The 26,508-nt window shown below is 36.4% G+C and overlaps 1 protein-coding gene and 1 pseudogene across 2 annotated transcripts; both read left to right on the forward strand.

Annotated features, from left to right (window-relative positions):
- The first annotated feature begins 9,702 nt into the window (after window positions 1–9,702).
- Window positions 9,703–14,532, forward strand: LOC116137321 (ankyrin repeat-containing protein At5g02620-like). Of its 2 annotated transcripts, XM_031423005.1 has the most exons (4): window positions 9,703–10,362; window positions 11,409–11,501; window positions 11,598–11,980; window positions 13,755–14,532. In XM_031423005.1, the coding sequence occupies exons 1-4, from the start codon at window positions 9,738–9,740 to the stop codon at window positions 14,310–14,312; spliced, it is 1,659 nt and encodes a 552-aa protein (XP_031278865.1). In that variant the 5' UTR covers window positions 9,703–9,737; the 3' UTR covers window positions 14,313–14,532. The 2 variants fall into 2 exon arrangements, with proteins under 2 accessions (XP_031278865.1, XP_031278864.1); XM_031423004.1 differs by having other exon boundaries at window positions 11,409–11,980; window positions 13,755–14,529.
- A 7,938-nt stretch (window positions 14,533–22,470) lies between these two features.
- Window positions 22,471–25,162, forward strand: LOC116137342 (annotated as a pseudogene).
- Window positions 25,163–26,508: the final 1,346 nt, after the last annotated feature.

The raw sequence follows: 26,508 nt of genomic DNA on the forward strand, positions 1-26,508 counted from the left end.
GTATCCGATCCGGATTTTCTAAAATTATGATTCGTATCCTATCCGAATTTTTGGATATCCGAATTTTTTCGGATTGGATCAAGATTGGATATCGGATATCGGATTTTTTTGAACAGCCCTAGGTCTCCCCTCGAACTTCTTCACCTTGATTTTGGGGTCTTGCGCCTGTTCAGTCGATGTCTTCATTTCGTTATTATTCATCCATTGTAGACGACTTTAAGTCATTTTACTTGGCTTTATCCTCTTGTTAGAAAATCGCATATCATTGTTATATTTTGTCAAAACATTAAATATTCAAAATCTTCTTTTGTGCCATATTAAAATTGTGGGTTCTGATGGTGGTGGAGAATTTGACAATAAGTATTTCGTTCTTTTCTATCGTCTCATGGGATAACTCATTAGTTTTGATGTTCTTACACCCCTACCCAAAATGGCGTTGTTGAGAGAAAATACTATGACATAGTGGAGAAATGTCATTGTCTTTTGTTGCATGTTGCCTCCATCCTTTTGGTTGGAAGAATTTTCTACTTTTGTTTCCTTGATTAATAGGTTGCATACCCCTCTCTTGAAGTATCGATGTTCGTTTGAAGTTCTTTTTCGGCATCCTCCTGACTACAGCTTTTTGCGCACATTCAAGTGTGCCTGTTTTCCTATCGTCATGCCAACCGCAACTCACAAGTTGGATCCTCAGTCCCTACCATGTCTTTTCCTTAAGTATGATGCATCGCATCGGGATAATCGATGTCTTCATGCCCCCACAAGTCGTTACCATATCTTTGAACTTGCGGGTATGTATGAACTTGCCGGCATGAACACCTTCTTGTTGAAGCCAAAATATTTCTAGGTTCTCATGCATGTTTAGAGCTTCTTGGCATGAAAACTTTAAATTTCTACACTATCATCCTCAGAATTATCTCTTTCCTCTTCTTGTCTAACTGCAGCAATGGTTTCTTCTTTAGTTAAAGCACACATGACTTGTTGCTCATTTGGATGATTGAGGAAGACATTAATAACTATTCAATTAGTATAGTGTAGTGTTGCTCATGGATATATGTACTAGCTTTTTGAAATTATGTCTATCTGTTTTATCAATGACTCTACCTTGGATTTGACATGCTCTATTAATTAATTATTAATGTAGTGCATACTTTACCTATATACCACTTGCAATAGGGATGTCTAAGTCAAAACAATAATTTTTGTAACTACACCTCTATTAAGTTATAATCTCCTCATAGTAATAAATTAGTTTGGTCCTATCATTATGACTATAGAGAGGTTTTACTGTATAAAACTTGACATATTATTGGGCCGTTTGGATAAGGGGTAAATAAGATAACGGGGGTAATATTCTTTTATTTTGTCAAATTCATGTGTTCGATTTGTAAGTAATAAAATATTACGAGAATTTTTTATTACAAATAGTGTTTATTGTTGGTAATGTGGGGGGTAATCTTATTACCTTGCTAGGGGGTGTTAACATTACCGATATAATATGATTTTTCTACCTATTTTGCCCTCAATTAAAAAATATTTTGAACACAATTGCCCTCAAATGTCTACCAAAATAATAGTTCCTAGCCCCCTTACAGTTGAGAAATTAGCTAAAACACCCTTACCACAAAAAAGTTTAAAAGTTAACAAAATACCCCTAGCCACCTAAGACCACCATCAGCCACCGGTGTCAGTTGCCTTAATGGTGTACGATCGGAGGGATTTGGCCGGTCATGCACCGGCAAGGTTTTTTCCGATCCATGGTCAGAAACGGCCAAATGTGACGTTTCTATGGCCGTGAAATGGCCATAGATTTGGCCGTTTTTCGACCATGGATTTGTGATCCATGGCCATTTCTGGCTTTGTCGGCGCATGGCTGGCCATATACATCCAGTCGTGCGCCATTCCGTCGATTGCCGATAGTGACCGGCGGTTGTGGTTGGCTGCCGGCAATGGCTTGGGGTGGGTGGGGATGATTTTGTTATAAATTAAAGTTTTATGTGGCTAGGGTGTTTTAGTGAAATTTCAAATGTACGGAGTTAAAAGAATGATTCAAAAAAAAAAATATTTAAAAAGGAGAGCAATTTAGTAATCTATAGAACATACCCACTAATTTATCCTTCCAACTAAACACATTTTCTAAATATTTTCAATAATCTTTAAGTTGATCTTTCTTTCTGTTAATATAATATATTTTTATAATAAAACATTATATGATCTAAACGTACTTTATATGTAGATCTTTTTCATTAATGCAATTATCTCACATCAACCATGTTATAATTTTTTTTATATACACTTAAAGATTTTGTCTGCACTCCCGGAAATAATTTCTGATTTCGCCCATGTGTTTAGGTGGAAGAAGAATTTTATTCAATAAGAATAACCAAGAGAACGTAATTGTACAATAATTACAGAAATAAAATATGGTGGTTTTAGTCTAATTTCCTTCTCACATGACAACGTCTTAGTTCGCTTGGTATTTGATATACAAAGACATAATAAGGACCTTATTAATTGTGTAGTGTTGATGGCATGGCTGCCCATATAAGCAATAAAAAATTGGCTTAATTAATTCACTGTCACTGTCACTGTCACTGTCACTCTGCAAATTAACGACTGTAAATTTATTAAAGTTTAACCAAGTCAAATAAATAAATTATACTTTTTTAGAGGGTCAGGTTTTAGCTTTCCAATGTGACGTGTGAACACATGTTAATGACAAAGAATATAATAATATCTGTTTATTACTTCCAGGTTTAATCGGTCATTTTAAAAGTCTAATACATATCATTTGATTTAATTAATAAGGTTATTCAAAAGACACGTGTTAAGACAACCTTATCTTTTCGACAAACGAAGTAGTGCAAAATAATAATGCAAATGCAAGATATTGTATCTGCTACAAACAAAATTTAATTTAATTTTTTAAACAAAGAGTTAGTTGACTATTGAGTTTCGTTAGGCTGTTGGTTAGTTTTTAAACCTGGATTAATAAAGAGTTAGCTTACTATTAAGTTTTTCAAAGGATATTTAAGCTGTTAATAACATCATTAACATAACCGTGCGTTTTATCACCTACAATATACTTTGTTACTATAACAACTATACTGAATTTGGTCAAAAAAATATCAAATATGGTCAAAGATTTGATATTTTTCAGTCAGATTTATGGTTACACATATGTTAAAAAATGTTAGATCAGTGTACTACCGATCAGATTCAGTTGATAGTGTAGTATTACGTTAGATTTTAGCCACTATCGAATGGTGGTGGTTGGAATCCGACACATATGTGTGAGTGAAGGTGTTTTTATCAATTTATAAATTTTTTTTGTTGGGATGTTTAATTAAATTAATAAATTTAAGAAGTTTAAAATAATTGAATAGAATAAGATTGAATTTTAAGATAAGAAAAATAAATATATATTTTGAGTAAAATAGAAATAAGATAGGAAAAAGAGAAAAAAGTAAAACAAATAAGCCTCGTTATACGAATTCCGTGTCTGTTAATTTGAGAATAAAAAACCACTTGAAGACAATAATTGAGAATAAAATAACTCTGTATCTTTGTCTCTATTTATCTAACGTTCAAAGTCGCCTAATATTTCATTTTCACATGCTTAATTAATTCACTGTCACTGTCACTCTGCAAATTAACGCTTCATTGCCAACGGATTCTGTTTATAATGTTAATTAGGGAGCTCCATAGGCAGCACTTTTGGTATAAGCACGGAAGGACCAGAAATTTAATCAAGATTTAAGAAGCTAGTTTTTACCATACTAAACTCATAAATTTCTAAAAAATAAAATAAAACACGTATATCTATTAACTTTATTATAGTCTTCCAGTTAAAAAATTTAAATTATCCTCAACGGTATTTTCATATTTTGAAATTATTGTTTGATAACTTCTTTAAACAATCATTGATAAAGTTTTACACCTATTTTGAGAGAATAACAGAAACAAATCTTGGTAGCCCCGGCTATAGTTGATTTTTTGTTTGTTCTTACCAACCAAACTGAAGAACAATATAAAATTTGTATAATTTCAAAGTCATTTGAATAATTATAATATTATATATATATATATATATATATTATATATATATATATATATATATTATATATATATATATATATCACTTTAAATAATGTTTATATCACGTTCTACTTTAAATAAAGTTTATGCTTAATTCCCTCCCTTTTCCTCTAACATCTTTGAATTTTCAAAGAACTCGGAGGAAATTTTTCTATTGGAGGGGATTTAATTAGATACTAACAAATCTTAAATCCCTGAAAGCGAAAACAATACAAACAAAGGACATAAAATAACCACATACACAAACATAAGATTTATAGTGATTCACTCTTCGTATGAGAGCTACATCCACTTTACCGCTGCAGAATTTCACTATGAAGAAGAAGAAAAGAAATTACAAGAATCTTACAAGCCTTACAACTTGGTTCACTCACTAAACCCTATTTGGTAGCTCTCACTCTCTGACTGTGGTTTTGTCTTCTATTCAATTTGTGATATCTAACTCTAGGACTTAACCCCTTTTTATAGGTAATACATGAGATACTATTCCTAATAGAACTCAAATCCCATATCCTAATAAGAATTTTATTTTAATTCCTAATACAATTATAATCATGTTCCTAATTGTATTCTTAAAGGAAAACAATTATATTAGGAATACCCATGTCCTGATCCAACTCTAATTTAGATTGAATTTGGCTCCACAATCTCCCACTTAGAGACTAATTCAACACATGTCTTCAATTCTTCACTTCCATTAGCAGCAGCATCAACTTCTCTTTTTCAAGCAAGAAGTCCAACTGAAGTTGTACATAACTTCAATTTCTCAATGGTAACTACCTTCATAAACATATCAACTAGATTTTTACTCCGTCGAATCTTCTCGAGAGCTATAACTCCTTCTTCCAAAATTGAGCGTATGAAATGATAACGAACTTCTATGTGTTTTTTTCTAGCATGGTAAATCAGGTTCTTTGATAGGTGAATTGCACTTTGGCCATCAAAATACAAAACACTTCTGTCATAATTCTGACCCAATTCTTCTAGGAACCATTGTAACCATATTAGCTCCTTACTAGCTTCTGTCACAGCAACATACTTTGCCTTTGTAGTAGAAAGAGCAATAATCTTCTGTAACTTTGAAACCCAACTAACCACTACACCACTTAATGTAAAGACATAACCTGTGGTACTCTTGCGGTTATTAATGTCACTAGCCATATTAGCATCCACATAACCTTGTAGCTCTAAGTCTGACTTCCTAAAGCATAATGTTGAATCTATAGTACCTTTCAAATATTTGAGAATCCACTTTACTACTTTCGAATGTTGCTTTCCTGTATTGCTCATGTACACACTCACAACTCCCACTGCATGTGATATGTCTGGCCCTGTACACACCATGGCATACATAAGACTACCAATCGCTGATGCATAGGGTACCTTGGCCATGTAGTCTTGCTCATGCTCTATTGTAAGTGATTGATCTTTGGATAGTTTAAAGTGACTAGCCAAAGGGGTACTTACTGGCTTTGCTCCATCCATATTGAACCTATTGAGTACTTTTTTCACATACTCTTCTTATGACAACTTTAAGAAACCTTTGGCTCTATCTTTGGTAATCCTTATTCCAAAGATTTGTTTTGTAGTTCCCAAATCCTTCATAGCAAACTCCTTTGACAATTTCCTTTTCAGCTTGTCTATTTCCTATTTACAAGCCCCCTACAATTAACATGTCATTTACATATAGTAATAGGATGATATAGGAGTTACCAAGTTTCTTGAAATAATAGCAATGAGCTGCTTGGCATCTAAGGAAACCATTACTATACATAAACCCATCAAACTTCTTGTACCACTATCTAGGTGCCTGTTTTAGCCCATTTGGGCTCTTTTGAAGTTTGCACACCATTCTCTCATTTCCTTCTACTTTAAAACCCTGTGGCTACTGCATATAAATTTCTTCATCCAATTCTCCATGAAGGAACGTCGTCTTTACATCTAACTGTTCAAGATGAAGGTCTTCTTTTGTCACTAACCCAAGTACTGTTCTTATTATAGTCAACTTGGCAACTGAAGAGAAAATTTCAATGTAGTCAATGTCTTCTTTCTGCTGAAATCTTTTTACGACTAGTCTTGCTTTATATCATTTGCTGCCATCATGTTCATCTTTCACCTAATAAACCCACTTGTTTTGCAATGTCTTCTTCCCTTGTGGTAGCTCTATCAATTGCTAGGTTTGATTTGTTAATAATGAATCTATCTCATCCTTCATAGCTAGTTCCCACTTGATTGAGTAATCAACTTGCATTGCTTCCTTGTAACACTTTGGTTCCCCGTCATCGGTTAGTAAAATATAATTCAACGAAGGGGAGTACCTCTGTGGTGGTCTCATAATTCTAGAATATCTTCTAGGTCCAAACACGGGCTTTTGTGGTTCAACTTCTGGAGCTATATTACCTTGATCTTCCTGGTTATTGTCTTCCATGTCATTCCTTGGGAAGTCTTTCAAAGGAACTACCTCTTGCTTCTTCACTTTAGTGTTTGGATTTTGTAACTTCATGTTGAGTCCATCCTTATACATCACTTCTTCATTGAATATAACGTCTCTGCTCCTTATAATCTTATGGTTTTGGTCATCCCAGAAACGATAACCAAACTCAGCGTCACCATAACCAATGAAAAAATATTTGTTAGATTTAGCATCAAGCTTACTTCTAAGAGTAGAGTCAATGTGAACATATGCTAAACAACCAAACACTCTTAAAAAATAATAATTTACCTCTTTGCCGCTCCAAACTTCTTCTAGGATCTTACAATTTAACAGTACAAAGGATCATTTATTAAGCAACTAAGCTGCAGTATTAATTGCGTCAGCCCAAAATGTCTGTGGTAGTCCAACATGCAATCTCATGCTTTTTGCACACTCATTTAGGGTTCTGTTCATCATTTCGGTGACATCATTCCGTTCAGGAGTTGTAGGAATGGCCTTTTCCATCTTGATCCCATTGTTGGCACACTATTTTTTGAACCCTTAATCAATATACTCTCCCCCATTATTGGATAGCAAGCACTTCACCCTTAGGTTTGTCTTATTTTCAACCATGGCTCTCCACTTTTTAAAAGTATCAAAAACATCATATTTATTTTCCGAAAAACAAACTCATACCTTTCTGCTCACATCACCAATGAACGTCATATAGTACTTTGAGCCTCCAAGGGATGACATAGGAGCAGGTCCCCATACGTCTGTATGAACCAACTCCAACTTCTTTGCCTTTAGTTCTCTTTCTACTTTGGAAAACCTTACTCTTCTTTGTTTGCCAAAGATGCAACTTTCACACAAACAGTGATCAATTGACTTCAACTCTGGTAGTTTTCCCTTTGATTGAAGCTCCTTCATTCCTTTCATGCTCATATGCCCAAGTCTACAATGCCACAAACTTGAGGTAACACTGGCTTCTGCAACTACAACTGAATCTTTGCAACTAGAAGTCATGAAAAGAGTTCCAGTTTTATTTCCACGAGCAACCACCATGGTTCATTTAGTAACTTTTCATACACCACCTAGAGAGGACATACTATGCTCTTCATCGTCAAGTTGCCCAACTGTTATTAGATTGCACATCAATTTTGGTACATGCCTTACCTTTTGGATTTTCCACACAGATCTGTTTGCCATCTTCAACCTAACATCACCCATACCTATAATATCCAAAGGTTCTCCATCTGCTAGGTATACCTTTCCATGATTTGCAGCAACATAATTTTCTAGAATTTCACAGTGTGCAGTGGTATGGAATAAAGTTCATGAATCTAAAGCCCAAGAGTCAATAGAACTACCAACAAATAAAAGTAAAGCATCTTGTACCTCTTCAGTTACGGCATTGGCAATGTCGTTATTGTTGTTCTCCTCTTTCTTTTTTGCTTTGCAATTCCTGTGTATATGGCCTTTATTGCCACAATTCCAACACTCTATTTTTTTCCCAAACCTAGACATGCTTCTTCCATTCCTTGATTTAGATCTTCCTCTGCCTCGATTTGAATTTCTATCATAGCCCATACTTCTTGTTTCAACATTTAAAGCATTTGATGTTATCTCACTCGAATCTTTCCTGCGAACTTCCTCAGCAAGAATTTTGTCTCTAACATCTGTGAGTTTTAATTTCGCACTACCTATTGAATTACTAATTGCTACTCTCATAGGCTCTCAACTATTTGGTAGGGAGGCCGTAAGATTTAGGGCACGAACTTCTTCATCAAAATCAATTTTTATCAAAATCAATTTTTATAGACGATAGTTGATTAATAATTGTATTAAAATCATTTATATGCTCTATCACAGAAGCACCTTCTTTCATCTTAAGATTAAATAATTTTTTCATAAGATGTACCTTGTTATTTGCAGAAGGCTTCTCATACATATCAGACAAGATCTTCATCAACCTGTTGCGGTTGTCTCCTTCGCCATATTACTAGCCACGTTCTTGGTCAATGTCAATCGAATGACTCCTAATACTTGTCTATCAAGGTGTGTCCAATCTTAATTTGACATCTTTTCGGGTTTTTCTCCTAAGAGAGGTAGATGTAATTTTCTGTCGTACAGATGATCTTCAATCTACATCTTCTAGAATGCGTAATCTATTCCATTAAACTTGTTGATCCCAGGTGCAAATCCTTCTTCTTCTCCAGCCATCGCTTTCTTCCTCAAACCTTGCTCTGATACCAATTGTCGGGCGGATTTAATTGGATATTAGCAAATCCTAATCTCTGAGAGCGAAAATAATGCAAACAAAGGACACAAAATAACCACACACACGAACACAAGATTTATAGTGGTTCACTCTCCGTATGAGAGCTACATCCACTTTTTAGTTGCGGAATTTCACTATGAAAAAGAAGAAAAAAAAATTGCAAGAATCTCTCACAAGCCTCACAAATTGGCTCACTTACTAAACCCTATTTGGTGGCTCTCACTATTTGATTGTGGCTTTGTCTTTTATTCAATTTGTGATATCTGACTCTAGGATTTAACCCCTTTTTATAGGTAATACATGATACACTATTCCTAATAGGACTCAAATCCCATATCCTCATAAGAATTTTATTTTAATTTCTAATACAATTATAATCATATTCCTAAAAGAAAACAATTATATTAGGAAAACCCATGTACTAATCCAACTCTAATTTGGATTGAATTTGGCTTCACAATCTCAACATTTTTCACAAAAAAAATAACTAAATTAAAGCAGATCTATGAGGTTGTTAATTAATGCATGTGGAAATTAAAGAGCACTACTAAAACTATTTTGGTCCTTAGCATTCGAATATATATATTTGGTTTCACACATCTGAAAATTAACTTCCCACAAGCATTTTAATTTTTTTCCCTAAGTTGCATCATTGGCATGAGAAATTTTGAAATGACTCAGTGAGATCGATAAATGAAATCGACAGAATGAAGAAAGCACTTGGAGTTTCTATAATTTGAGAATATATAACTTAAATTTCTTTACAGGGGCCTGATTGTTGGCTTTAAAAGAAGAAATTGAGCTACTTTGATTTGGCATTAATTAATAACAGTAAAGCCTAACGTAGTGGACCAAACTTTTAGCTTTAAAAAAGAAATTGCGGTACTTCTCTTATAATTGTCTCTATGCAATTTTCATTTGCTTCACCAAACACACTTCATTTCGCCAATGGATTCCGTTTCATTTGGCAGCGAATGTGAGTTCAATCGTGATTTATACAAGGCTGCAATCAAGGGTGATATCCAACCCTTCACGGATGACAATCAACATCTCGATCTCATATTAACACCGATTAAGAATACAATCTTGCATGTTCACCTGTCATCCGAAACCCGAAAATCAACATTGTTCGTGAGAGAAATGCTTGAAAAATGTCCATCACTTCTACGACAAGTTAATGCCAATGGGGATACACCCCTACATGTTGCGGCAAGACATGGGTGCTTTCCTATAGTGAAAGTTCTTATTCAATACGCAAAAACTCAACCTCAAGATCCAGAAAGTGGGTTAGAATACAAGCAGCTGATGATCAGGAAGAGCAATAACGAGGGAAACTCAGCCTTGCACGAGGCAGTGGTGAGTGATTACGTCCGTGTAGTGGAAATTTTAACCAAAGAAGATCCTGAGTTTTCACATTTTGCTAATAATTTGGGGGAAACTCCACTTTTCATTGCTGCCGAGAGAGGATGTCTCCTATCATTGCGTGAAATATTAAAAAGATGCAAGTCAGCCGCCCACGAAGGCCCCCATGGAATGACTGCTTTGCATGTGGCTGTCAAGAACAACCATCTAGGTGATCCCTTATCTGTATCTTATAACTGAGGAAAGAATAATTTTATAATATATTCATTTCAAGTTTAATCTGTTTTCTTCTTTCTCCTTTTCCCTTTGTTCACCCTCTTCCTTTTTTTTTTTTTTTTTTTTTCTCTTTCTCCTCCATCTTCTTCCTCTGTACTTCCTCCTTCTCCTCCCCCACCATTTCTACTAGAGGACCAGACCTCCTGTAACTACGATGAGGTCGAATCTGGGCAGATCGACTGCCACGGGGTCGAACAAGACCTCCCTCCGGCTACCCAAGGCCGAAAACGACCTCCTCGCAACAGTAAAAGGCCAGAAATATTTGTTGTGAGGCCTTTCTCGGCCTTAGATGGCTATGAACAGGCTGAACTAGCCTTCACACGGCTGCCAAAGGCTGGAAACGGCCTCCTCCGAAACTGCTCAAGGCCGTTCTCGGCCTCAATATTTGTTGTGAGGTCTTTCTCGGCCTCCAACGACTGCCACGAGGTCATTCTCGGCCTCAAGCGCCTACCAAGAGACCATTTCCGACCTCAAGCAACTATTGTGAGGCTAGATTTTGTCAAAAATTCTGGAAGATTTTTGTGTTTTATTTATCAATTGTTAAAATTTGTATGTTTAAATACCCATTTTATTAAGTTTTATTGTTTCAAGTTATGAATTTGAAATATTTGTGTATCAGATTTTAAGTTCTAAAACTTTTATTGAAGGGTAAAATGATCATTTCAAATTCCTGTTAAATTTTTTTAAAGTTCTAATAGAAATGGGTTTTTTGGTAATGTCTACAAGCCCTTGGGGGTTTCCTGTGATAAGGCCTTAAGTAATGGTTGACATATATATTTACAATAATGGTATGTCTATAATATTTTCTCATATTCTCGACATGACAATTCTTATTAATTAGTTCTTAAACAGATAGTTGAAACCTATTTTGTGACCTAACCAATAATAAACTATCATATCGAGGGTTGAAAAGAAGGATGTGAGATTGAATTGTAGACTGAATAAAATTACTTGTATATTTATTAATTCAATTTGTTTCAGGTATTACAAGGGAATTGCTAAAGAACAAAGAGAGTTTGACCAGAAACAGAAATCAAAATGGGTGGACTCCACTTCATTTCGCTGCATACTATGGTAGTTTTTCCATTACAAAACTACTTTTAGAATCTGATATATTTGCTGCATACGTTGCTGATAAAGATAGAAAGATGACACCTCTTCATATGTCAGTCAGCATTGCAAATTCGTCTCCTAAGTATACCCTGCCGTTGAAAAAAAAATATATGCATATGCAGATAATAGAAGAAATTATTTCCCAGTGTCCGGATTGTTGTCAAATGGTTGACGACCGTGGATGGAATGTTCTTCACTTTGCCATGACTAAGTTAACTGTTCTACAATTGAATAGTTTGCTAGAAAATCCAATCATACGAGATCTTATTACTAAGAAGGATGCAAAAGGAAACACTCCTCTCCATGTGCTTGCTGCTTGCCGTCCAGGGGCATACCCTCACATAAAAGAAAAACTTAAAGCCTCAAGATATCATTCTGCTGTTAACAAGCAAAATGACAGTATCCATGACATACTGGTTGACGGCTCTCCTCAGCTGCAGGTACTGAATATATTCACTTTTAACTTTTGTGTTCCCCTCTACACTTTGTGTTTATTTAGCAAAGCTCTGCTTCCAAAAAAGTTGATTAATTTGTTATTCATTATTTTATAATTTACATGATATAATTGTAAAAATATCACCATATAATTAATTTGGTATCTCTTATTGGTTGAACCTAATTTTTCTATCTTTTATTTCTTCTTTTCTGAATGTCTATCATTGACAAAGCAAACCTTGGAACTAATACTGTATGTCAAAGAAATTTTTTATTAAAAATACCCTTTTATCTTTTTCACCATCTTTCCCTTTTTCTGTAACTCTCTTTAGACCCCTTTTTCAGGAATCAAATTAAAAAATGCATTTGTAACTAAGAACTTTCACCCTAATTTTGAACAATTTTACCCATATTGTGTACATCTCATTCACTCCTCTTTTCATCAGACCTAAATCTTATCTTCAATCAGCAGTCCTTTAACATTTTCCAAGTATGTCATATATTTTTTGAACTCTAACTAAATCATATATTAATAATTGAAGAAGTATAATCTGAAAATAGTTTATAGGTAATTGTTCATTGTTTTTGTCCCTTTGAATTTTTAGATCTATTGGATTTGATTTGTTTGTAGTTGCCAATAGCTGCTATGTTTAATTTAAGCATGTATAACAAGCATTATCATATATATCTTAATTAATTTTTGTCCCGTTTTAAATATAAAAAAAAAAAAGTTGAAGTATGAACAATAAGCATTTATGGTATTGGCTGGAAAAAGTTTTCGAGTGAGACATTCGGTCATGTTTAGTTAGGGTGAATGTACTATAGAATAAAAACTTTATTTCTTATCCCTGGGTTGGTTCATAGAAGTGGCATAAGGAATTATATTCCCATTCTTTGAAAAACGGTGGCACAGCATTCCTCTCAAATTGGGAGGAATGTCATTCATTATTGGTAATTGAATGTTAAAATATCCAATTTACTTCTTTTTAAATTCTAATTTCTCATTTTACCCCCAAAGAAATTAACTTAAAATATAATTATTTTATTAAAATATTAAAGATTAAATATTTGAAATTTTAAAAAGAATTTATTTATTTTTTTATTTTTTATTTTTTTATTTTTTAAATCTAAAAGATTGCCTTAGTGACATCACGCTGTGGTCCTTGGTCATGGCCACTCCGTGTGATGTCACTCGCTGGTCTTTGATGGTCGAGATTCGCCCAGATTGGTAGATCATCAACCTTTAAGAGTCTATGCATTGGCTGTGACGTTGGAAGCACGACAGAAGGTAGCTGATTGACCACTTTGATTGCATTAACCAACTTAAATTTTTTCAATTTTCGAATCTTTTTAGATTTTTAATTTTTTTTTTTTCAAACTTTGAAAATTGTTTATTTAAATAAAAAATAAAATTTTGTATCTATTAAATAAGATAAATTGGGGGTACTTTTGTCCAAAAACTACAAATTTTATTTTATTCCATCAACACTCCATATTACACGCAAACAATGGAATGGGATTCCATTACTTGGTAACATTTCCGTTCTTCGATTTCCATTCCCAATGCACAATTCCCATTCCATTTCAATCACAAACATCATGACCTTAAAACACAAAGTATGTAACATCAACTAATCAGGCATTGCATGTTAGTAAAATGGTGTTTTTGTATTTATAATTAATATTTCATTACTACTTTTACATTAAAATTTTCTACAATATCTTAATTTGATTTACTTTTCTTATATTGCTTTGAGTAATATTCAATGTGTATCACAGGAAGAGATCCAAGAATTGTCAAATTCTGATGGTACTGGACCATATCGACGAGGTATTATTAGTAAAAGTCCATTCTGGATATTTCATAGACTCCCCAGATATGAGAAAACAAAAGATTCTGAATTGGTGGTTGTTACACTCATAGCAACAGTAACTTTCACAGCAGCTTTAACAATGCCCGGTGGCTACCAAAGTGAAAAAGGCCCTCGTCAGGGCACGGCATTCCTAAGTAGAAAAGCAGCTTTTCAAGCTTTTGTTATAACAGATGCTACAGCCTTCGTCCTCTCCCTCGCCGCTGTCTTTCTCCACTTCTTTGCATCATGGAACTTGTCCAGATTTTGGTTTTATCGTGCACATACTCGTTTTCTCATCTCGTCAGCCATAGTGGCAATGGTGGTTGCTTTTTCTTCAGGCACATATGCAGTGTTATCACCTTCTTTGGGGTTTGCCATTGCCACTTGTTTAATCGGCTTGAGCTTCTTCCTCGTGATTCTTCGTATAGGATATGTATTTGAGAAAAGAAGAAGAAGAAGTATGAACGAACGATCAGGAGCTTAGCCAATAAGTTTCTTTACCCGGGCTTATTTTCTGTTTTTTTGTTTTTTTTCAGTGACATAAAAACTTCTTGATTAACACCTTTTTTTAAGCAAATCGTCACAATGTGAGAGAATTTTTTAACTAAAAAAATATATGCATCTAGTCATAGCGACATCTTGAACCTTATTCCTTAAATTGCATTTGTTATACAAATATATATTTAAATTAATTGAAATTTGGGTTCAAAATGGACAAACAAATATGATGAATCATTAGAGTTGGATGTCCTTTCTCTAAAGAGATATCAAATTTAAAACATAAATAGATTACGTAAAAATTTATAAAAAATTTTCTGCAAAGCTAGCCCGGGCTAGCCCTCTCTAAAAGCTCCACCATTGAGCAGGATGTTAGTTTTGTTCTGTTGATGCTAGGTTGTTAAGTCAGTTATTAGAAGATAAGTTTGTTAATTCAATAATACTTAGCTGAGATTCCCTATTTAATCTTGTACACCATCTGCATTTAATTAGTTTTTTGACCGGTTTGGGAACCAAGACCAGTTCTGTTTACCTCAAGTGACCTCATTTCCTCTTCCATTGCTTGCCTCCATTTTTCCATTTCCTTACAGTTCATGGCTTCTTCATAATGAGTCTGTTCTTTTCTTTGAATCCCTATTCCTGCAAGCAAGCAGTGTAATTAGTTACCATAAAAACCTGGCAGGGGGTCTTACCTCCCTCCTTATTCTATCTCTGGCAAGTTGATAGTGTTCTAAGTGTGCAGGTTGGGCTCTGAGGCATCTGCTTCATTTTCTTCACTATCAGATCCAGGATCTCTGATCCTGTTGGTTTTCAGTGGCATTTTCCTCATTGGGTTGAGGTGGATACCTGCTGACCCACAGCTCCACCTCAATGGTTGTACTCTCAGTAGTTCTTTGGTGGTTCAGTTGGGGTGCTTGTACCAGTGTTCTGTTCATTGGTTTTACAGGAAACTCTCCTTCATTAAAGATCACATCCCTGGAAATGATGATTTTTACCCCTGGTGACTTTCTGTCCCAGAGTCTATACCCCTTGGGCCATCTTGATATCCTAGGAACACACACTTGGATCTAGGCTCTAACTTTCCTCCCACTGTAGGTGCATAGGCTGTACACCCAAAGATTCTCAAATGGCTTAAACCAGGCTTTCTTCCTGACCAACTTCTTCAGGGCATTTGAAATTTATGGCAGTGAGGGCTCTTATTTATCAGATAGCTGCAGTGGACAAGGCCTCTCCCCAGAAGGTATAGGTAACCCTGAAGTGAACACAAGCATCTGACTTTTTCCAAAGTGTCTGTTCATTCTCTCAGCTACCCATTCTGCTGAGGGTTCTTCTCACAGTTCTAGGTCTTAGATCCTTGCTCACTACAAACTGATCAAACTCATTGTTACAGCACTCTAATCCATGTGTCAGTCTTATGGTTTTTTTACCTTTCTGTCTAGTTGGTTTTCCACAAGGGTTTCCACTCTTGAATTTAGACAAGCCTGGTCCTTAGTTCTAAGGGTGTAAATCCACACTTTTTCTAAATCATCTACAATGGACATAAGTAGCTACTGCCCCATGAGACCTCACTCTCTCAGGCCCATAGTCTAGTGTATGTATTCTAAACACCTTTGGCCAGGTGTATCCTTTTGGGAAACTAACTCTGTGCTGTTCCTAAAATGCAGTTCTCACAAAACTAAGTTGCAGCAGTGTCTTTTCCTAATGCCTTGGTTACTTGGATATCTAGTCCCCTCTGACCATATGTCCCATTCTAAGGTGCCATTTTTTGTTACTGGACATATTTGGGGTGACAGAAAGGAACTTAGGCAATCAGAATAATATTCTCCACATAGGTGTACAACCATTCCTTTTTTCTCCTTTCAGAATAGATTATGGTTTCTATCACATCCAGCCACCCATTTCAGCTCTGTAACAGCATCCTCTTCATCTAAGGTTCCTAAGATATGAGGTTCCTTTTAGTCTGGAATGTACCTAACATGAGTAAGTTTTTATTAGTTTTCCACTACGATGTCTAAGGGTTATACTCGCCTTTACCTTTGACCCTACAGGCATTGTTGTCCCCATGAACACAGTCTCCCTATCATACTCCTCAAGTCATGAAACCAGTCCCTATTGGGACTCATGTGAAAAGGCCACCCAGAATCTCACCCATTCCTTTTGTATTGTCAGTAACAGAGACAGTAAGACTCTGTTTCTCAGCTAAGTGTTTGGATGAGGCTAGGTTCTCTCGTGTTTCCCTGCTTTTGTTTCTTAAGCCATTCAAAACAATTCTTTTTCAGTGGACCAGTTTATTACAGAAAACATTTTCTAGACTTTGCCTTTGCTTATTGTTCCATTTACCCCCGTTTCTTGTTTTTGGACCCCTGGCTAGGTTGACGTGCCTTTACCAGATTGAAAGGTCTGGTTTTCCCCTAACAAACAGGTTACTCCCACTTCGTTTTTGGACTTTACTCAAGTTCTCTGCTTTAGACCAGCCACAATCAAGTCAACACTAGGAACAGTACCGAATACTGAAGTGCATTCTTAACAACTAGTATCCTCAATAATGGAGTTTAACAGAATCATGGCTAGACTAGTCTCTCCTAGTTCCTGATCTGTGCCCTTTAAAATTAGAGTCTTTTTAGGAATTCGTCTAGGTTTCCTCTATTGTCTTGCTACTGTCCATTTTATAAGAAAACGGCACCTTGAGAAAAGCTAAGTTAGGTGCAGATTGAGTGCAACAAATTTTCGAGTTTACCCCATAACCCTAGAGGGGTTTCGATTCCATCACCTTTCTCAGTACGCTGTCTGAGAGTTTCATCACGATCAGATTGTAGGCAGCTTCATCAATCTCCTCCTTCCTTCATTTCTCCTCGGACCATTTCTTTGGATCCTTCTCCAGTGCCAGGGCGACTTTGTTATGTGAAAGCAGAGCCTTCATTTCTTCTTCCAACTCCCAAAATCGATCTTCCCATCGTATTGGGAGATCTCCATACGTGTAGTGCTCATGATATTATAAAGACAGTGTGTACAGTCTAAGGAGTAAGTGGCGTTGTTACACCAGAAGTTGCCAATATATGCCAAGCATTTTTAAGGCGGTCTCTGGTTTCCAGCCTTATATACCCTTAAACTGGACAAACAACAAGAGAACAGTCAAGTACAGACTCACGTCACTAACCAAGACACTCTTAACCAGTGTTGGTGATCTAACCTCACAAAGAAAACCCCAGACTTGGTAAGAATCAAGTTCAATACTCTAGGAACCTTTAGATTAAGAAACCCCTAGATCTGAGAAACCCTATTTTTCGAGCAAACCCTAATTTTTCGATCCGAAAAAAATTGAACGATTTCAAAAATTTCACCCTAGACGATGGCTCTGATACCACTGTTATGAATCAACCTATAGAGAACTGAAACAACAAAAACCCGAAAACACAACAACAACACAGATCTTTACCGTGGTTCACTTGCCCGATTTGAGCAAGCTACATCCACGTTGAACTCTGGAAAGAGTTCGCTGCACTATGATTAAAGAACACTCGATACAGTCACATTACAAAAAAAGACTCCAAGAAACCCAGATCGAACACCACTTTCTGAACCCGTAATCTGCCCCTAGGACTCCTCTCATCTGGAAAATCCCTATAACAGAACACATTCTTTCCCTTGTTGATTAACCCAAACCACTCAAGAAACCCAGATTACACATAAAATCATACCCAAGTAAGAACCCTAGTTTTCTAAAGAAAAACGAAAACTGCTCTCAATTTTTGTTGATCTACTACTTTATAACAGGAACCCTAACCTTTTATAGCGTTGACTGGAGGATTGTCTCCCTTGGCTTTCCTTCTGATTAGCGTCAGGATCATCAGGAGCTGTCTCACAAACCACCGTTCCATTAATTCAATACGACCCGTTTCACAATTCACTCACAACATTCCCTTTTTCTGTAACTCTCTTCAGACCTCCGTGATTGATCTCAGCCGTTGGCTTTCCTTCTGAATTAGCGGTCAGGATCATTCAGGAGCTGTCTCACAAACGACACCGTTCCATTAAATTCAATACGACGCTGTTTCAGCATTCACTCACAACAATCTCCACCTTGAATGCTAAACCTTCACAGTGCAGCAAACCCAAACATTTTCATCATTGTTCTGGTCTTCACAGGTTATCTTACATGCAGCAAGTTCAAACAGTGTTTGAACTTTGCAGGTGAGACAACCTTGGTTCCCATATCGGCAGGATTGTCTTCAGTGGAAACCTTTACAAGATCGATTACCCCTTGTGTTACTAAGTCTCTGACAAAGTGGAAGCGGACATCCACATGCTTGGTCCGCTCATGATAAACTGGATTCTTGCTAAGATGGATTGCACTCTGGCTGTCTGAGTGCACAGTAGCCTTGCCATCAGTCAGTTTTACTTCGGCTAACAAGCCTTGCAGCCATACAGCTTCCTTGAACACATCAGCAATAGCAATATATTCTGCTTCAGTTGTTGAGAGAGCAACAATGGGCTGAAGTTGTGACTTCCAGCTAATGCAGTTCCTTCCAAGGGTAAAGTAATAAGAGGTGGTGGATTTCCTTGTGTCTTTGTCACCTGCAAAATCAGAGTCTACAAAACCCACCAAGTCAAGTGTATTATGCCTTTTACAGAAGTTTAGACCAACATTCAGGGTACCATTAATGTACCTTAATACACCCTTTAAGGCAGTCCAGTGCTCACTGCCTGGATTTGCCATGAATCTACTTAATAAGGAAATAGAGTAGGACAGGTCTGGTCTGGTACTAATCATTCCATACATCACAGGTCCAACAACATTAGCATAGGGGACAGATTCCATTTTAATTATTTCAGACTCAGTTGTGGGGCATTGGCTTTTGTTTAACACAACATGGTTTGCAAGAGGCATAGACACTGGTTTTGAGTCAGCCATACCAAATTTAGTCACTAGTTTTTCTAAGTATGATTTCTGCCTAATGGTTAATACATGTTTGTCCCTGTTCCTGACAATGTCCATCCCTAGGATTCTTTTTGCATTTCCAAGGTCCTTCATATCAAATTCTGATCTAAGCTGACCCTTTAACTCATGAATTTTAGACTTAGATTTACTCACAAGTAACATATCATCCACATACAGTAAAAGATATACAGGCAGATTATGATTCAAATTAAAATAAAAACAGTTATCATATCTGCTCCTAGTGTATCCTATACTTACAATGAAATTGTCAAACCTTTTATACCACTGTCTTGGGGACTGTTTCAGTCCATACAGTGATTTGTGCAGGATGCACACATGGTTAGGTTTCTTGGGATCAATGAAACCTAGGGGTTGGCACATGTAAATCTCCTCTTCTAAGTTGCCATGCAGAAAGGCAGTGGTGACATCCATCTGTTCTAACTCTAGGTTATAATGGGCAACAACGGAGAGCATTAACCTAATGGTTTTATACTTGACCACTGGGGAAAAGACTTCATTGAAGTCTATTCCTTCACGTTGGGTGTAACCCTTAGCTACTAACCTGGCCTTGTACCTAAGGGGGTCAATACTAGAATTCCCCTTTAATCTTGTACAACCATCTGCATTTGTTAGCTTTTGTTGATCCTTGTTTGGGACCAAGACCAGGTTCTGTTTACCTCAAGTGACCTCATTTCCTCTTCCATTGCTTGCCTCCATTTTTCCTTTTCCTTAAGTTCATGGCTTCTTCATATGATTCTGGTTCTGTTCTTTGAATCCCTGTACCTGCAAGCAGGCAGTGTATATTAGTTCAGCATAAGAAAACCTGGCAGGGGTCTTACCTCCCTTCTTATTCGTTCTCGGCAAGTTGATGTGTTCTAAGTGTGCATGTTGGGGCTCTGAGGCATCTGCTTCATTTTCTTCACTATCAGATCCAGGATCCTCTGATCCTGGTTGGTTTTAGGTGCATGTTCCTCATTGGGTTGAGGTGGTTCAGCCTGCTGACCCACAGGCTCCACCTCAATGGTTGTACTCTCAGTTGTATCTTTGGTGGTTCAGTTGGGGTGCTTGTACCATTGTTCTGTTCATTGGTTTTACAAAGGAACTCCCCTTCATTAAAGACCACATCCCTGGAAATGATGATTTTTACCCCTGGTGACTTTCAGTCCCAAAGTCTATACCCCTTGGTACCATCTTGATATCCTAGGAACACACACTTGGTGGATCTAGGCTCTAACTTTCCTCCCACTGTATGTGCATAGGCTGTACAACCCAAAGATTCTCAAATGGCTTAAACCAGGCTTTCTTCCTGACCAACTTCTTCTCAGGCATTTGAAATTTATGGCAGTTGAGGGGCTCCTATTTTCAGATAGGCTGCAGTGGACAAGGCCTCTCCCCAGAAGGTATTAGGTAACCCTGATGAACAACAGCATCTGACTTTTTCCAGGAGTGTCATGTTCATCCTCTCAGCTACCCCATTCTGCTGAGGGGTTCTTCTCACAGTTCTATGTCTTAGGATTCCTTGCTCACTAAAACTTATCAAACTCATTGTTGCAGTACTCTAATCCATTGTCAGTCTTTAGGTTTTTTACCTTCTGTCTAGTTGGTTTTCCACAGGGTTTCCACTCTTGAAATTTAGACAAAGCCTGGTCCTTAGTTCTAAGGTGTAAATCCACACTTTTTGCAAAGTCATCTACAATGGACATAAAGTAGCTACTGCCCCCTATGAGACCTCACTCTCTCAGGTCCCCATAAGTCTGAGTGTATGTATTCTAAACAACCTTTGGCCAGGTGTATGCCTTTTGGGAAACTGACTCTGTGCTGTTTTCCTAAAATGCAGTTCTCACAAAATTCTAAGGTTGCAGCAGTGTCCTTTCCTAACATGCCTTGGTTACTTAGGATATCTAGTCCCCTCTGACTCATATGTCCCATCCTAAGGTGCCATTTTTTTGTTACTGACATATTTGGGGTGACAGAAGAAGAACTTAGGCAATCAGAATAATATTCTCCACATAGGATGTACAACCCATTCTTTTTCTCTCCTTTTAGAATTAGATTCTGGTTTCTATACACATTCAGCCACCCATTTTCAGCTCTGTAACAGCATCCTTCTTCATCTAAGGTTCCTAAGGATATGAGGTTCCTTTTAAGTTCTGGAATGTACCTAACATGTGTAAGTTTTATTAGTTTCTCATTACAGAGTTTAATGGTTATATTGCCTTTACCTTTGACCCTACAGGCATTGTTGTTCCCCATGAACACAGTCTCCCTATCATATTCCTCAAAGTCATGAAACCAGTCCCTATTGGGACTCATGTGAAAAGAGCACCCAGAATCTAACATCCATTCTCTTGTATTGTCAGTAACAGAGACAGTAAAGCCCTCTGTTTCTTCAGCTAAGTGTTTGGATGAGGCTAGGTTACTCTCTGTGTTTCCCTGCTTTTGTTTCTTAAGCCATTCAAAACAATTCTTTTTCAGATGACCAGTTTTATTACAGAAAAAACATTTTCTAGACTTTGCCTTATGCTTATTGTTCCATTTACCCCGTTTCTTATTTTTGGACCCCTGGCTAGGTTGACTGCCTTTACCAGATTGAAAGGTATCTGGTTTTCCCCTAACAAACAGGTTACTCCCACTTCGTTTTTGGACTTTTAACTCAAGTTCTCTAGCCTTTAGACCAGCCACAATCAAGTCAACAATAGGAGCAGTACCGGAATACTGAAGTGCATTCTTAACAACTAGATAATCCTCAATAATGGAGTTTAACAGAATCATGGCTAGACTAGTCTCTCCTAGTTCCTGATCTGTGCCCTTTAAAATTAAGGTCATTTTTAGGAATTCATCTAGGTTCTCCTCTATTGTCTTGCTACTATCCATTTTATAAGAAAACAATGCACCCTTGAGAAAAGCTAAGTTAGGTGCAGATTGAAGTGCATACAAAGTTTCGAGTTTACCCCATAACCCTAGAGGGGTTTCGATTCCATCTACCTTTCTCAGTACGCTGTCTGAGAGGTTCATCACGATCAGATTGTAGGCAGCTTCATCAATCTCCTCCTTTTCCTTCAATTTCTCCTCGGACCATTTCTTTTGATCCTTCTCCAGTGCCAAGGCGACTTTGTTATGTGAAAGCAGAGCCTTCATTTTCTTCTTCCAACTCCCGAAATCGATCTTCCCATCGTATTGGGAGATCTCCATACGTGTAGTGCTCATGATATTATTTAGACAGTGTGATTCAGTCTAAGGAGTAAGTGGCGTTGTTACACCAGAAGTTGCCAAATACTACCAAGCAGTTTTTAAGGCAGTCACTGGTTTCCAGCCTATATACCCTTAAATTGGACAGACAACCGAAAGAGAACAGTGCAAGTACAGACTCACGGCACTGACCAAGATTACTCTCCTTAACCAGTGTTTGTGATCTAATCTCACAAAGAAAACCCCAAGACTTAGTAAGAATCAAAGTTCTAAGGCTCTAGGAACCTTTAGATTAAGAAACCCCTAAATCTGAGAAACCCTAATTCTTCGAGCAAACCCTAAATTTTTCGATCTGTCAAAAATTGAACGATTTCAAAAAGATTACACCCTAGGACGATGGCTCTGATACCACTGTTATGAAATCAACCTAAAATGCAAACTGAAACAAACAAGAAACCAGAAAAATCACAAACAATAAACATCGGATCTTTACCTTGGTTCACTTGCCCGATTTGAGCAAGCTACATCCACGTTGAACTCTGGAAAAGGAATTCGCTGCACTATGATTAAAGAACAACTGATAACAGTCACGATTACAAAGAATGACACCCAAGAAACCCAGATCGAACAACTCTGATCTGAACCCGTAATCTGCCCTAGGACTCCTCTAACCTGGAAATCCCTTTAACAAGAACACAGTAGTTCTTCCCTTAATTGATTAACCCAAGCCACTCAAGAAACCCACAGATTACATAGAAATCAGACCCAAAGAAAGAACCCTAGTTTTTCTTAAGAAAAACGAAAAACTGCTCTCAACCTTTTTGTGTTTGATCTACAGTTACAACAGGAAACCCTAATCCTTTTATAGTGTTGACTGGAGGCTTGATCTCAGCCATTGGCTTTTCCTCTGAATCACCGGTCAGGATCATCCAGGAGCTGTCTCAAAACGACACCGTTCCATTAATTCAGTACGACGCCGTTTTAGCATTCACTCACAACATGTAGGAGCGAATTTATTGGAATAAATTTGAATAAAGAACATTTTAGTACTAGATAGGAACAACTTATCACCACTCTGTTCTGTATTAGGAATTCGTTGGAGTGGGAGAAGGCGAATAATTGAATATTCTTGAACAGTACATAGAAAGATTGATGATTGCCTACGATTAACTGACTCAGGTTCTTATTTTTGATGGGTCAGCACGTGCATAGGTGGAGGCAATACAACAAGTCGGGGTAAAGAAGCCTTGGATCAGCATGGAAACAATGGCAAAAATGTTGCCCCATATTTGAATGAACCGGTACACGTTTGGAGGAATGTTTCTTTATAGCTGCTTTCCCTTCCCCGAAGGTTCACATCACTTCTGGAATTGACTTTCCCAAGTTATGCAACTATATTGGTTGATTGATAGTGTGCAACATTAAATATGATAATATAAAGTAGTTGGTTTGGAGGTTTTGCTGCTGGTTACTTGATAGGTTTATGCTTACATTGAAACCTTCAAACCATTCGACATCATATTTTAGGTACCAAGATTCTTGTTTTTATACATTTTCCTTTTCTGTTGTTTTAGGTGCCTGCTATTGGCTGCCAATGGTTTTCCTCAGCCCCTTTGGATGAGTCTGTCTATGAAATGCAGATTGCATCTTCAAGAACCTTTTGCATTTATGAGGAGGTTTATTCCCTTTCTCTCCACCAGTAGCCTAGTTATTGCTCCATATCAGTAGTGTTTTGCTCGTTTTATGGTTTGATACTTTTCCTGATGACTATTGAGAAGGTGAGATTCTTCATTTATCTATGAATTATGAGGCTTTCCGGATGAAAAATCAGTTGGATTGAAGTATGATAGTTTCCAAAATAATCATGAGATCGGCCAGCTGTGGCACTAAAAATGCACATTTTCTAGTGATGAGGGTATAGTAATGTCTAGGTCTCCCATAAACTTGTGAGAAACACAGAATAGACCATCATGTTGACGTTGACGCCAGTGACTTGGAAATAAAACAGTGATTTGGAAAATCTTTTCATTTTGCCACGAACAAGATAATCACATCTGTATTAACAGGCAGACTTTGAAATTGCAAACTTGCAGTGGGTTTAAATCTAATCCATCTATTTAATATAAGAAACAACATTAATGCGTATGATGTTTAAAATGTAGATAGTGGCAGGCTGGAGTAATGCTGAAACTATGGATTCAGTTTATACATATACATCTGATGAGAGCTAACATAACATGATTATTAAAGCGTGTTGAATCTCTCTCTTTCTCGTCTTTCTATATTGATCATGGAGAGCATCGTGTTTCTACTAGTTTTAATATAAATATAAGAAAATTGTATAGAATTGTGCAAACTTCAATAGAATTCATCTTCTTGAACTGAACTTACATTACATTATCAAAATCATACTAGTTGTCTGTCTCGTGCTTCTGATGATATGCTTGTTCATCTTTTTCTGCAGTGCCTGTAAAGGTTGGTTAAATCCACCGCTACGATTCCCAGATGAACCTTGTCGGCATAAGGTAATAGATCTTGTAGGTGACCTATCCCTATTTGCACAAAATGGTAGTCAAGGGCTTCCGATGGCTCACATAGTAGCTTTCGAGGCAAGTGTCTTTGATTTCCCAATTGTCCACAAATTTTCGTCATTATGGCTGCTTAGTTGTTCATACACAGTTCTTCTAGCAGATGGAGTATGTAGATGATCTATCATGTGTGAACTTGAAGATAATTATTGTGCTATGATTATGAATCGGGCAGTTTCACATTAGTTTATGATTGCCCAAATCCAGAGATAGTACATGACCAATCTCCATCGTGACTTTAAAAGATAACGCGAAAGAAATAAAAACTTGATTAAAGTTGTATGACATTGCATGATGTTGAAGATTGTGTGATTGTCAAAAGCACTATAGTTATTGCATGATGTTGAAGATTGTGTGATTGTCAAAAACACTATTCATGATCACTCCCATATCACTGGTTAAAGCAATCAGTGAACCTGGAGGATTCTTCTTGAGCATTTGAGACAATGGAGTAGTAATCCGTGAAATGTTGGGGATGACGAAATACCCAGTACATTAATTGATTAAAGTTTACTAATTTCAATCATTCTCACCCGCCCAAGCATTAAATATAAAGTTAACAATATAGGACAAGGCCCAAATAAAAAACCTAAGCCCAACTAATCCCAGATATGGCCCCTATTATTTCTCTAACAGCTCTCTAGTATTTTAATCTACAATAATTGAAAAGTTCATCTTTTAACGGTTGTGAAAATTACGCTTTGGTCCAATATTCTCGGCCTAATCATTAATTATTTATTTGTTTCCTCATTAACTTATTTTGGAAATTATTGCATTCATCAATATTCTGAAATTTCACTCAATAATGCCAATTAATTTAATTTTTTAACAAATAAAGATTCACCAACTATAATTATAAAAAAAAAAAAATGGTTATATAAGGTATTAGTTAGTTTCAAAAGTATATAATTAATTGATTACAAATTTAAATAATTAAAATTGACTATAGTATCCTTCTATCTATAATCTAATAGTAGTTCAAATTGATTTTTTAATTAAACAATAAACATACTGCAAAAAGTTTAATTTAATTTTGCCTAACATATATAAATCAATTGATTAAAATGCTAAGGTTAATTGCATGGGTAATACCTCATACAAATTGACATATTTTAAAATGTTTGGGTAACTTTAAATTAAATAATTAAAATAGATTACATAACACACATGTAAAAATGCAATTAATTATAAATATCATTTTTTTTTTTTCAATTTTATATAGTTTTGAGTTAGCTTACGATGGAGTTTCAGGAAATTAATTATATTTAAAAATATGATTAGTTTCTTTAGACACTTTGCTTAGAAAGGAAGAAAGTGGTACAATATGAGCCAATTTTAAGTTGTTATAATTTTTATAACATAGTTTAATTTTATTAATAAATGACTCATATATTCCATTTACCGACCCCACCCGTTGAAACTTAAACCGCTAACACAACGAAACGATAATTGCTTCCATTCCATTT

This window comes from Pistacia vera, unplaced genomic scaffold (genome assembly GCF_008641045.1).
Source record: "Pistacia vera cultivar Batoury unplaced genomic scaffold, PisVer_v2 Contig323, whole genome shotgun sequence".
NCBI lineage: Eukaryota > Viridiplantae > Streptophyta > Magnoliopsida > Sapindales > Anacardiaceae > Pistacia > Pistacia vera.